Raw genomic sequence first — 14,773 nt, 5'->3', positions numbered from 1 at the left:
AACAAAAATAATTTATAGACATAAATATTAATAATTTATTTTAGATCATAATTTTTTATTTTTTTTTTAAAAAATATGAGTTTAACTTCAATCAAACAACACCATATAAATTAAAAATGAAAGTGTAGAATCTTAAGTAAAATTCTTGTCTTTGTAAATATCTTTTGTTTAGGACAAATATATCAAAGTGGCGCGACATATCATCGAACCTTCCGCTTCTTTGAAGGAACAAACAAATAAACCAGTCCAACTTCACGACTTTTCTCTCTCTGTTTCACTTCGCGTCCTTTCAAGTCCATATAGCCAGCTTTTCTTTTTCTCTTCTCTCCAAAAAAACTTAATTCACAAGCTATCTTTGTTCAATTGTAGAGCTTAGCTTAGGGTCCTGTACAGAGCGAAAAACAGAAGAAAGATGACGACGATGGGGAGCTTAATAGGTTTAGTGAACAGAATTCAGATGGCATGTACTGCTCTTGGTGATTATGGCGGCGGCGATAACTCTTTCTCTTCTCTTTGGGATGAACTTCCCTCTGTTGCCGTCGTCGGTGGTCAGGTGCCTCAATTTTCTTAAACTTTGATCAGGATATTTTAATTAAACTTCACCGTTACTAATTTTAGACTCCTCCCCTTCCACTTTACGTGACATGATTCAGAATACTAGGGTCAAATGACCTATTTGGTATGAATTCGGACATTTCAAAGAAGTATCATTAGTCGCAGTAGTTAACAATTCAAAATATTTGAAAAGTATCTTTAAAAAAAACCGTGGTTAAAGAATAGGTATTTGACTCTACACATAGTAATTGTGCCACCCAAAGTGGAATAGAGAACATAATTGATACAACTTTAGCTTTGGCACTCATTGAAGGAGTGGTATTTTTGGAGTAAAGCATCTTTACTCACCTTGTTATGTGATAAATTTCAGAGTTCAGGGAAGTCGTCTGTGTTGGAAAGTATAGTGGGACGAGATTTTCTTCCACGAGGATCAGGTAACGCCATTTTGGATCAATTCGATTTTGTTATATTATTGATGATCAGTGTTTTAGTATACCCATTAAGAAAATTAATCATAAAGGTTATTTAATTCAATTACCCTTATTTTTCCTTAAATGAGTAGAAGGGTAGCCTCACGCAATGCTATAATTTGTCTTTGTGCGACGAGGAGGTCACGGGTTCAAGCCTCTTGCAAAAATGCAAGGAAAGGTTACGTACATAGAACCCAATATGGTCCTGCATTTCCCGGACCCTAGCATAGCGATAGCTTAGTGTACTGGGCTGACCCTTTCCTTGAATGAGTAATTAATGACAATATGCCTTCTTGGATTAATAAGTGTGGCATTAAAAAATAGTTAATGCCTTCTTGGTTTTCTAGATTGACAAATATTGTGGACCAAAATTTATTGGCTGAAGTGATGGATAAAAAGGACGAATGGAATATTTTTGAGTAATCTTCTTGAAATACAGTATATGTTCCTGTTTGCATCACATTGGTGAATCAATGGTATACTCATTTATTAGTAGTTTTGCAGGGATTGTTACAAGGAGACCTTTAGTACTGCAGCTTCACAAGACAGATGAAGGGCAACAGGAATATGCAGAATTTGGTCACCTTCCAAGGAGACGGTTTACAGACTTCAGTATGTGAAATGATATCCGTTATTTTATCTTCTTGAGGCCTTATTTTCAATTACTCCCCCCCCCTCCCAAAAGAAAAGAGGAAAAATTTATAGCGTGCTTTTTAGTTTTATTTTTCTGTTTCAACTTCAAAATTGGTGAATGATGAAGTAAACAGGTAAAATCCATATATCGTACAAATTACCATCGATGATGATGTTGGTATATGTTAAGTGTCAATGTGTCGTTACTTTATCAAAAAGTGTCAATGTGTCATTATGTGATTAATGATTCAGCACCTCAGATATTGCTCTATAGTTCTTTCTTTCGCTGTTCTTTCTGTCTTACTATGTGTCTGTATGTGTATGCGAAGTGCTCTTAGTTACTGGATGCTGGTGCAAAAGATGTGATTTTTATACGTTCTTTGCTTTTACAGACCTCGTACGCAGGGAGATTCAGGATGAAACTGACAGAGTCACAGGGAAAACAAAGCAGATTTCTCCTGTTCCTATCCACTTGAGCATATATTCCCCAAATGGTATGCTCTCAGTTAATGTTTCAAATCTTTTAAGGAACTAGTTGGAACTTCCAAAAGTAACTTTATGATTATATGAGCTTTGAAAATGTTTAGTTGGAATTGCTGTTTCAGTATTTCCCGAAATTATGTTCTTGTTTCACGTTGCTTTTGGTGGTCTGACTCCCTAATAGACAAAACAATTTTCTTTCTTATACTGATATTTCTTGCTTGATGTTATGCACTGGCAGTGGTCAACTTAACACTGATTGATTTACCTGGTTTGACCAAAGTTGCTGTTGGTATGTACTGTACTTTTTCTCCTACTTATGCATATTCATATTTATCTGAGTTTCCTCAATAATACAAATTCGTTACTGCAGAGGAGCAGCCTGAGAGTGTTGTCAAAGACATTGAAGACATGGTTCAATCTTACGTTGCAAAGGTAATGACGAACTTTTTCACTTTCTGCTGTTGCTATAATATTCTTTTTACCATTGAGAAGGAAGAGTTTTCTTTTCAAGTATTGAGAAAAATACAAGATGGCACAACTAGTAGCTAATTGTCGTTGACAAACATGAACCACAGGCATTTTAGAGATTTCAGGTGCTTTTGTCTTGAAGGAAAAAAGATTTACATGTGTTTTTAACTAAAACTTTGGTCTCCATATCTGTTTCAAAAGCTAGAAGGATGTCAAAAGATGGAATGACGACTGGATTTCTTCCCGTGTTTACAATATTGAAGTCGAGGATTCCCTATTTCGTTAGCCAAATATAGAAACAGGGGTTATGAACAAGTGAAGACAGACTAAATGGATAAGCAAAAGAAAGTGGAATATTTCCAGCACCTGAAATGGAGTTAAGCAAACAATAAACTGATCTATCGAGTTGGAATCCTTCATAATTTTGTATCACAGAGCTTTCTTGGAGAGCATACATCAACAGTCCCTTCAATTCAGATAATAAAAAAGTTGTTTTTTGCCAATTGATCAAAGCCTTTCTGTACATATATATTGTCAATATCAAATTGCTAAAATATTGACATACTAATATTTCCATAAGTTGACGATAATGAGCTGGTAAACCTTTATGCTGGATTGCTGCATTTATCTTACGTTAAGTCCTAGTTGTGAATTTGGCAAATTGTCGTATCGGTATGTTCATCATTGTGAATAGTTCAAGAGCTTGTTTCACGTTTTTTGCTAGTTATTCTTGCATAGATCGTGCACATTTGGCTTACTATGGGAACTATTTTCATGCTGCTATATCTGATGGCTAAAGTGGTATCAGTTTAATCATCTGATGTTCTTAACATTTTCTTTGATATGCAGCCCAACTGCATCATACTAGCAATTTCTCCTGCGAATCAGGATATTGCCACGTCAGATGCTATAAAACTTTCAAGGGAAGTAGATCCCACAGGTATATACTCTTGGGATGTAACAACTTGGAGTTTGTAATTGTTTAACGTCTACCTTTGTGATAATCATCCTTAAAGAGTTAAATTGCGACTCATGCAGGAGAACGGACATTTGGCGTGTTGACCAAGCTTGATTTGATGGATAAAGGGACTAATGCTTTAGATGTGAGTTCTTCTATCATCTTCATGGATTATCGACAGAAGTGCACTACGTTTTGTCGTAGTTTGTTTAGTACTCTTGAAGATATTAATAACTAAATCAAAGGGTGCCTTATCTAACAAGTTAAGTTTAGATGAGATGGTTGTACAATTTAATATCATATTTGAGTAGACAAAGATCCTGAGTTCAAGTATTACCATCATCCATTTACCAAAAAGAGTTTTCACATGCTTGGCCCAAGAAAAAAGTATCAGGGCTGCATGTGAGGGGGCGTGTTGAAAAGATAATTAAATAAATAGAAGTGTATCCTATACGACAGTTTAAACTCTTAGATGAAATAGTCACTCAATTTAACAAATACTATTACGTCTTGAGTCAAACAGTTTTTTCTTTCACTGTGATCTTTACATTTTCTAAATGTTTCTAACAATAAAAATTTGTGTTTCATTGTAATTTTAGGTAGTTTGTGAATCTGTAAATGTTATTTCAAAAAGTTAAAGGAGCTAATTCACATAAGAAATTAGATGTTTTGATCCCCGTAGTCTGAAACCCACTTTCAGAGTACTAAACCCACATGATATATTTAGATGGTTATCGTTGATTGAGTTTATCTTCATACAATTCAAGTATATATAATTGGGTGAACTCGGAATAGCTTATCCTAATTGAACTGTGAACTGTTGTTGTTTCCTCTCTGTCCCCCCTGGTTCCCTCATATACTCTCTTATTTAGTTAGGATAGTCTTATCGCTTATGAAAGTATTTGAATTAGTTTTTTAATTTCTAATCTAAGGTTCTAGAAGGAAGGGCTTATCTTTTGCAATATCCTTGGGTTGGAATCGTGAATCGTTCACAAGCTGATATAAATAAAAATGTGGACATGATCTATGCGAGAAGGAAGGAGCGTGAATATTTTGCAAGCAGTCCTGACTATGGGCATCTGGCTAGTAAAATGGGTTCAGAATATCTTGCAAAACTTCTCTCGAAGGTATACTTTTAGTGCTGTCTATGGAAAAAAAGTGTCCTAAATAAATTAACATAGAGCTAACATTTGAGGTGCTTCTGTTTCAGCACTTGGAGTCTGTAATTCTAGCTAAAATACCGGGCATCACCTCAGTTATTAATAAAGGCATAGATGAACTTGAATCTGAGATGGACCACCTTGGGAGGCCTATTGCTGTTGATGCAGGGGTAAGCTTCATTTTATATTGCTGTTGTTGTTGTTGTTCGTTGAGAGACTATATACTCAGTAACTTCACTGCTCCATTTCAGGCACAATTGTATACTATCTTGGAACTTTGCCGTGCTTTTGACAAGATATTCAAAGAGCATCTGGATGGAGGGTATGTGCATCACTTATCCTTTTCCCTTACTTTGATTTGTAATCAGGTAACTTCGGTATATCTGACGAATCCAAACTTGCACTTGCCTTGGGTTTTATGGGTTAAAATTGTTCATGTAATGTAATCATGTTCTCATTCATGAAACTAGTTCAACTGTAAAGTTTGTTGTAGCATTTCTTGGCAAATACTAATAAAAGGATGTCTTCTCGGACTCGAGTCAATATTACCAAAAGAAAATAATCTGTAATTGTAAAAACGTCATCTGTATATGGCGTTTACTAGTTTATTCAGAATGTATTGTTTACCTTTAAATCAGTGTTTATTAACTTTCAATAATGGTTGGACCTTAAAAGCCCTCGTTCTAATAATGTTGTAACTTCTGTTAAAATCCTGAAACATTTACTAATTAAAATGTCAAGACAAGAATGAAAGAAATGGCGAGCTCTGTGAGTGGAGCAGTACACAACATCATTAAGATTTGTGGACACCTTCTGTCCATTATTCTGCATAGAAAACAGTTGGTATATCCTTTTAATTCACTGTTTATGTTTTTTCCTTGGTCCATCTTACTATCCCTGTTATTCTGTTTTCCCATATTTGCTTGGGCCATTCGAATTAGGCTAACATACTTTTGACTTGGTTTTAGCGTCTTTGAAAACCCAGTCCTCTAGTTAAATAAAGACTGATGAACATTTGGATTATTGGTCTGATGAAGATGAATGTAAACCCAGACAGTGTACACATACAGTTTTCGTTTGACGGTGCTGGCCCTTTCTAAAAGGGTAAAAGTGATGGTGCAGTATACTCTGTAAGAAGTTTGATTTTTCTGAATGGTTTTTCTTCCAGACTCCTCGAGAAAAGAGAAAGAAGACTTGGGCATTTCGGTCTGTCACGACCCAAAACTCAACATGTCGCGATGACGCCTATCATGGTACTAGGCAAGCCGACATCTAACACATACCACATTTTAAAATTCCAAATATACTGAAATAAATTTAATTAAGTAAGAATCTCGTAAAAACTGGATATAAACATCGTAACTTAGTACAAATTTCTCCCAAAAGATCCGGGTATCACGGAGTATATGAGCATCTACATAACAACACGGTCTAACCAATGGAACACTGTCTAGGAAAGTAGAACAGTATAAACAAGACTAAAAGATAAAGGAGGAGTCAAGGACTGCGGACGCCAAGGCAGCTACCTCGATGATCTCCGAACTGATGAACTGTCAGGAATCAGCAACCGCCGTGCCCGGAAACACCTGGATTTGCATATGAAGTGTAGGGTGTAGCGTGAGTACAACCAACTTAATAAGTAACAAGTCTAACCTGAGGTCTGAAAGCAGTGACGAGCTCACACAATACAGTAAAACACAGAGTTTAACAATACAGAAAAGTAGACATGCTTCTAGATTCAACAATTAAGTTCAGCACAGGTAAAATAGGCCAACTGTGACTGATAAGAAGAGTATGAATTTCTATATCTACATGCCAAGGTGAATACCGTATGTGATACAACACAATGAAATCCCAAGTACTCACACTCTCAGAGCACTTAATCTACCCGTCTCAATTCTCGCTCGCCACGCTCAGTCACTCAATACTGTATGATACCTGCTGCGGCGTGCAGCCCGATCCACCTATAGCCATAAGGCCCATTGCGGCGTGCAACCCGATCCATATATAGTCATAAGGACCGTTAGCCCTAAGGCCTGTTGCGGCATGCAACCCGATCCACATATAGTCATAAGGCTTGTTGCGACGTGCAACCCGATCCACATATATAGATATCACTCACATCACGACGCTCAGGCCCCAACTCAGTCACCAAACTCTCCAGTCTCTCGGGCTCACAACACTCATGCTAAGCAGCCCTAATCAATGATACGAGATGTGACGATATACGATAACAGAGACTGAGATATGACACGTAATGATGAATCTGACTGAATACGCAACTGCAATTAAACAGATAACTCAACAGCAAAGAACGATCACTGTGGGTCCCAATAGTACCAGCATATAGACTAAACATGATTTCTAGCATGAATCACAACTCAAGTGCTCTAACACATAGAGTACATCAAAAATGTTCAGATAAAATAGCTACGCAATTCCTGGGAATCGACTAAATCACAATTTTTACGGTGCACGCCCGTCACCTCAACATAAATCACATAGCACGAAATTCGGGGGTTCATACCCTCAGAACCAAGCATAGAAATGTTACCTCAATCTGTGCAAAACTCTACTCCAACAAGCCTTGGCCTAGCGAAACGACCTTCGAATGCCTCGAATCTAGCCACAAACAATTCGATACAATCAACACGAGCCAAAGGAATCAATTCCATAAGAAAATACTAAGTTTTTAATCAAAAGTCAAAAAGTCAACTAAAAAGCTGCCCCCGGGCCCACGTCTCGAAATCCGATAAAAGTCACAAAATATGGAAGCCCATTCAACCACGAGTCCAACCATACTAAATTTATCAAAATCCAACACCAAATTGACACCAAAATCCCCAATTTAAACTCTCCAAATCCCTAGCCTCAAACTCCAAAATTACACCTCAAAACCACACAATCTAGGTGGAAAAATCAATGGGGAAACATAATTATTTAGTAAATTTAACCACAAGTGACTTACCTCAAGAATCCCTTCGAAATCCCTCTCAAAAATCGCCTAATCCCGAGCTTGAAATCTCCAAAATGAAGGAAATCACGAAACCCTCGAACTTAATACTCTGCCCAGCACTTTCGCACCTGTGACTCATTTAGTCGCACGTGCGGTCTCGCAGGTGCGAGAAATATTCCACTTCTGTGGTTTGCCCAAGGCTCCACTGCCTCCTCTTCTGCAACCACACACGCGCAGGTGCGAGTCCGCACCTGCAGAAATCCTTCTGCATCCGCGCTCCACAGCTCACAATCCATTACCGCTTCTGCGCTCCAGTTGCCGCATCTGCGGCCACGCAGGTGCAGAAATTCCCTCGCACCTGCGACCACTGCACACTCCCCTCCAGGCCGCATCTGCGCTTTCCGCTCGCACCTGCGATCACCACTTCGCAGGTGCGATTGCACCAGAACTGGTGAGCTTATCTGTTAACCATCCGAACTCCACCCGAGGCCCCCAGGACCTCAATCAAATATACCACCAAGTCCTAAAACACGATACGAACTTAGTCGAGCCTTCAAATCACATCAAACAACGCTAAAACCACGAATCGCGCATCGAATCAAGCCTAAGAACTTTTGAACTTCTAACTTCTACATTCTATGCCGAAACCTATCAAATCACGTCTGATTGACCTCAAATTTTGCACACAAGTCACAAATGACACCACAGACCTACTAAACCTCCCGAAACCCCAATCCGAGCCTGGTACCACAAAGTCCACTCTCGGTCAAACTTCTAAATTTTTAACTTTCGCCATTTCAAACCTAATTCAACTACGGACCTCTAAATCACTACGCAGACACGCTCCTAAGTCCAAAATCACCCAACGGAGCTAACAGAACCATCAAAATGCCATTTCGGGGCCATTTACACACAAGTCAACATCCGGTCAACCATTTCAACTTAAGCTTCCAACCTTGAGACTAAGTGTCTCAACTCATTCCGAAACTTCTCCGGACCCGAACCAACTACCCCGACAAGTCACATAACAACAATTAAGCAAGGAACGGGGCTACAACTCTCAAAACGACCGGCCGGGTCGTTACACGGTCATTCTAATCCTTCCTTTAAAATGAGGGCAAACTAGTGGATACTCATACTACTAGCTCTAATGTGGCGAACACCCCTTTATATGTTGGTGGGAATTGATGTATAAACTTACATGTTTTTGCTAAGTTCTAGAATGACGCTTAGATATAATAACTGTCGAAAAGATAGATACGTGTAAGTACTCTTTACGCATTGTTAGAAATAATTCAAAAGAGAGAAGTGGGATAGATTTTTGGTAGCTATCAGAGAGTAGAAAGAAACGTTTTTTTAAAAGCGGGCATTAGAAAGTGAAAACAAAGAATCAAATGCAACTTATGGAACCTGTAAGTTCAAAATGGGGAAGAAACTACAACAATCGAAAGGAGCTCAAGTACATTACCATAATGCACAAGGGAGAAAGCTAATTTGGATATACTCCTCTAATGCATACATGCACACTTGTACATTTTCAGTTACTAGTTTTAGTGTACGTGCGTTGCACGTGTGCATCACGTTAATCAATATAAAACATATACACAAATTATTGAAAAATAGCAATTGAGGTTAAACTAAACTCAATATATGTTTAATGATGAAAATAAATATTAGTAAATTGATACAATATATGGTTGAATTAAACACTTTCTGAATGAATTTAGTGTAATTAATTCTATAGTATTTATAGTTATAAATATTTTATTATATAAAATACAAATATGCTATGTTGTTGTATCTCATCTTGCATCTCTTTGTAAACTGTACGTTCATAATGTCATTATACAAAAAAATAGTTGTTCATTCAAAGTTAATCAAAATTATAGACAAGCCAAATGAACCTCTTTGTGTGTAAAAAAAGTTGCCTGAATTCTTATTGATCCGAGTCTAAATTCCCTTCTTTGCACGTTCATCCAATGCGAAATAAAAGCTAATACTATTCTAAACTCATTCTGAATGTACTTTGCTAATAACAACTTTGAAATTTCAAGAGTTCACAATGTTGAGGTCAATTTTTCAAAATTATAGGGGGAAAAATGACAAATTTATAGATATTTCAAAAGTTCCAAATACATTAGTTTATTGTAAGTTTAAAAAATTAACTGTAGTTACAATTTCACATAGTATGATCGTAGCTTAATTTATTTCTAAATTAACACCATATTTGTTCAGACTTCTAGAAATTTAAAGTTAAAATTAAATCAATACTCTTAAGAAGTTAACATGAAAAAAACGAACATGCATTGCCGATGGATGTTCCATATGTTTTAGGTAATCAATTATTGGTAATTTGGAGAAAAAGAAAATACTATTACATACCTCATAGGCTAAGAATTAAAAAAAAATAAAATTAGTGGCCACGTACTAAACTCTAAAAGGATATTTATAAAAACTGGTCAAATAAGAAAAAAATTTAATGAGGTAAAATTTAATTGAATTTGAAGTCCTAAATATTAGGTTATTCTTAAGTAAAATGTTAGTTGAATTTGAAGTCCTAAATATTAGAAAAATAATTAAATGACTATTTTGTCTATTGTGAAATTAACTTTTAAAGGGTAAAAAGGGCAAACGACATTTCGATAGGGGCTTCGTACTTTTAATATAGTATTAATATAGTATATAGATATAGATACTATGAAAAAGCTTTCCTTTAGAATTCTAGTGCCATGTAAGAAGAATAAATGTCAAACATTTCATTGAAATTACCGTAAGGAAAAGAAACGTAATACTCTTATTTGTCCAAAGTAATATTTTTTTAATGTCCTAAATATTAGAATTTTCTACTTAATTCAAATAAGGAAAGATTTAATAACCAAAATTTTAGCTAAATTCAAATTCCTAAATATTAGAAAAATAACTAAATTACGATCTAATATAAAGTTTATTTTTAAAGGGTAGAAAAGACGAACGATATTTCGCTACGGACCTTCTTTAGAGTATGTGGATTATGCGTGTACTATGAAATTTGGAGAAATAAATATACAAAAATTATTAAACTACGTGATGAATTATAAAATAGAAAATTTTAAAAGTACAAGCTCTTAAAAAATATTGACTATTGATCCTATTTAGCAAATTTGATAAAGAAAAAAACGATGTCAAGCAAAAGTTTACTAATACCTTTACATAACTTCGATATATGAATTGTGCAATTGCTTTAATAGCTCAAATAAAGTAGAATAAATGTTGACTTGTATGCAACTATACTATGTTCTCATAGCCTTAAATAAACAAATTCTATATGCTCAAAGTACTTGATATAAATTTCATGTTATTCTTATTGAACTCAAATTAAAAAAGCGAAAAACAATAAGACACTCCATATTGTTAGATATAATTATCATATTAAGAATTTTTTAGATTAGTAATATTTAAATCCAACAAAATTTATTTGTAGAAAGAAATAAAATGATTAAATTAAATCATTATGATATAAGTTAAAATTTGCTTAAACATTATTTATATTGCTCGTGTACTCAAAATAAGTTAAATTATTTATATTGTTAGAGTATTATTTAGCTGCTAAATTTTGATGTAGGATCTAGTTTTGGGGTACAAACCCAGAGTGAGACACAAGAAGACAAATCTTAAACAGAAAATTATAATTTGAGATTTAATATAAAAAAATATGCTTGTAAATTTTTATTTCGGCGATATACCCTAAATTTATAAAATGTGTGTTTTTGCATATCACACTTGTAAAAGTTCCCCAAAAAGAGTTTAAATGTTTTGCTTTGTTAGGAATCTTCCTTAAAAATCTATATGCGTGCACAACTACATGCGTAGCTAAATTTTGGGTTTTTTAAGTTCTAAAAATTAGAATTGTTTATATTATTCATATAAGGAAAGATTTAATAATAAAAATTGTAGTTGATTTCAACATCCTAAATTTTAGGAAAAATAATCAAATTACTATTTTGTCTATTGTGAACTCTATTTTTAAAGAATAAAATAGGCGAAGAACATTTCACTAATGGCCTTCGTGCTTTTAATATAGTATAGATGAATGTACATGAAGTTCACCTAAATGATATACCTAATTTCATTTTTTAAAGATTTTTTTCTTCCTTTCAGCCGACCAGGAGGTGATCGAATTTATGGAGTTTTTGACAATCAGCTTCCTGCTGCTTTAAGAAAACTCCCATTTGACCGGCATCTTTCAATACAAAATGTGAGAAAAGTTGTCTCAGAGGCAGATGGATATCAGCCTCATTTGATTGCACCTGAGCAAGGTTATAGACGGCTTATTGAGGGAGCACTAAATTATTATAGAGGGCCAGCTGAAGCCTCAGTAGATGCTGTAAGTACTTATTTTGAAGTCTATTGGAGGCAACTGATATACGTGCTTCTTCTTGAGACTGTATTAAGTCAATGAATAACTGACCAAGGATTCATTTATTAGGTTCACTTTGTCTTAAAGGAACTTGTGAGGAATTCAGTCGGAGAATGTCAGGTAATATTGACCCTAAAGTCAGGGTTAAGCTCTATCCTTCCTCCTCCCCTTCCAAGCCTCCTCCTCTCGTTCTCTCTTCTCTAAATATGCTGATGGAGCAGGAGTTGAAGCGGTTTCCCAGTCTGCAATCTGCAATAGCTGTGGCCTCGTATGAAGCCTTGGAAAAATTTCGCGATGAAGGTAGAAAGACAGTCGTAAGACTGGTGGACATGGAATCCTCCTATCTGACAGTGGATTTTTTCAGAAAACTTCCTCAGGAAGTGGAGAAAGGGGGGAATCCAGCAACTACTAAAGGGGGAAATCCAGCAGCTACTCCTGTTGTAGACCGGCATGCAGAGGGTCACTTTAGGAGGATTGGTTCAAATGTATCATCTTATGTAAATATGGTGACCGATACGCTGAGGAACACTATCCCTAAAGCAGTGGTTTATTGCCAAGTTAAGGAGGCCAAACAATCTCTACTAAATCACTTCTACACTCAAATTGGGAAGAAAGAGGTAGTTTCTTCGCCTTTGATTTGTATTTATATTTGCTGTAGTTTTGATACATGATACTTAAAATTCAGGTTTATGTTCTTATGGATGAAACTCTTTTACATTTGTTTAGCTTAATTTGAATACACAATATTGTAAAAACTAACCGTTTAATGTGCTGATAGACTAACACGAGTAGCTTTAGGATGGTGATGCAAGTGTTGACGTAATTTTTGCTCTGTTGTCTGAAGATTAAAGTTACTGTCCGTAGCTTTGTGCTTCGAACTAAAAAATCAATGACTGACATGTGGGTCAAGAATATCATAGTAATTGCCAACTTGAAATTCTTAACGTTCTTGATTCTTCTTTTTCTTCTCTTTGGCAAGAGAACACATTTGAGTTATAAGTGTTAAAAATTAAAATAAATCTTGTGCAGAATAAGAAGCTAGGCGGGGTAACATTAGATTTCAGTCTGTTCAAGTGATAATGGCTGCAACATTTACTTTTCCAAAAGTCTAGTATCTGCAATCAATAAAACAAGTTCTTTTGTTATCTCATTCATATTTTCCTTAACTAGTTACAATTCTGAGGGAGAGCCAGATACAACTTTTATTTTGATAATCCTTTTAATGTCCCAAAGGTAGTGCTAATTATTTTCGGGAAATTTTCAGGGCAAGGAACTTGCAGAATTGTTAGATGAAGACCCAGCTTTGATGGAGAAAAGAGTGCAATGTGCTAAGAGGCTTGAACTATACAAGAAAGCAAGAGATGAAATTGATTCTGTATCGTCGGTTCGATGAGATTGGGTGCCAGACATTCTTGTAAAATAGTGCAATTCACGGGTTAGATTACAGTGATAGTAGTTGCTCCTTGGTCATCATTTGACAGCATATATTCTTTGATTGTATTAGAAGTTATCATCACAATATTAGTGGATTGTTGCTTAATGACATGTTTGTGAATGACTGAGCTACCACATATATTCATATGCCATTTTGTTCCGGCATCTCCTCTCCATTTTGTACTAGTACTTTTGATATATATGTTCTTTTGGTTTCCATACTATTCAAGTGGACTCTTATTAGTACTTTGCATAAACCAGAGGGTGCAAGTTATAGAACAATCATTTGTTTTTGTTTAGCAGCAGATATGAGTCTATTGTTGGTAGATTTCCTCAAATGCAATTTACAGAAATTCAACAAATTCTCTGGTGGATAAATCAAGACAACTCAACAAAATTCGATTCTTGTCTGGTGGATCTGATTTATGGTTAATAAACATTAACCACGCCAACTTTGCCTCTAAACCCTAGTTCCTCTTCATGGGTAAGGTTGAGGATCAAAATAGAACTGAAACGTCTTGCAATCACGTTTCTTTATCCCCTTTACCATTCATGATAAATTGGCTAAACTCATAAAACATGCTATTAAAAAATACATTGGTATTCATTTTTTGACCAATCAGAATTGGCGTTCAGGATCAAAGTTATATATGTATATGTTACTACAAAGCGCGTGAACACAAAGCCACATTGTTGGACTTTTTGAATAACAATCGAAGGTGTTTACATTTAAACATTGTTACAACTTTGTCATGTAGAGCAACAGATATCCAACACTAGAACGTGGTTGGGGAGACTAGTCATAAGTGCTAAGAACAAGCTGTTACTACCCAATTTCCCCTGTAGTATGTCGTGATGACACATAGTATTTAACACTAGGTAAGCCTAACACTTACAAAATTAATAGAAGAATTCGACCATCAATGATAAATATGAAATAGAAATCTTTATATACAACTTACAATTCCCAAAACCGGTAGTATAAGTCATAAGCTCTACTGAGTTTGCTAGAAAATTCCTAAATACAACTGTTCGGAATAGAATTTAACAGTACAAATAAAATATTAGAAGGTGACTCCGAGGCCTGCGAACGCGACGGCAAGCTTACCTTGAGTCTTCACAGCAATGCTCGACCAACTAGCTAATAATCAACAATAACCGTGGCACATGGATCTACACAAAAATATGCAGAAGTGTAGTATGAGTACACCACAGCGGTACCCAACAAGTATCAAGACTAACCTCGGTGGAGTAGTGACG

General features: G+C 35.6%; 1 protein-coding gene across 1 annotated transcript; it reads left to right on the top strand.

Moving 5' to 3' along the window:
• Window positions 1–205: 205 nt before the first annotated feature.
• LOC107778133 (phragmoplastin DRP1E) lies at window positions 206–13,677 on the top strand. Its single transcript, XM_075246199.1, has 15 exons — window positions 206–553; window positions 926–989; window positions 1,530–1,637; window positions 2,051–2,152; window positions 2,380–2,430; window positions 2,512–2,573; window positions 3,459–3,549; window positions 3,648–3,712; window positions 4,500–4,694; window positions 4,778–4,897; window positions 4,979–5,049; window positions 11,821–12,046; window positions 12,149–12,199; window positions 12,301–12,696; window positions 13,344–13,677. The coding sequence occupies exons 1-15, from the start codon at window positions 413–415 to the stop codon at window positions 13,470–13,472; spliced, it is 1,872 nt and encodes a 623-aa protein (XP_075102300.1). The 5' UTR covers window positions 206–412; the 3' UTR covers window positions 13,473–13,677.
• The last annotated feature ends 1,096 nt before the right edge of the window (window positions 13,678–14,773 follow it).

Source organism: Nicotiana tabacum, chromosome 23, assembly GCF_000715075.1.
Source record: "Nicotiana tabacum cultivar K326 chromosome 23, ASM71507v2, whole genome shotgun sequence".
Classification (NCBI taxonomy): Eukaryota; Viridiplantae; Streptophyta; class Magnoliopsida; order Solanales; family Solanaceae; genus Nicotiana; species Nicotiana tabacum.
Note: the sequence above shows the minus strand (reverse complement) of the source record. Positions and strands in the feature narration are given on the sequence as shown.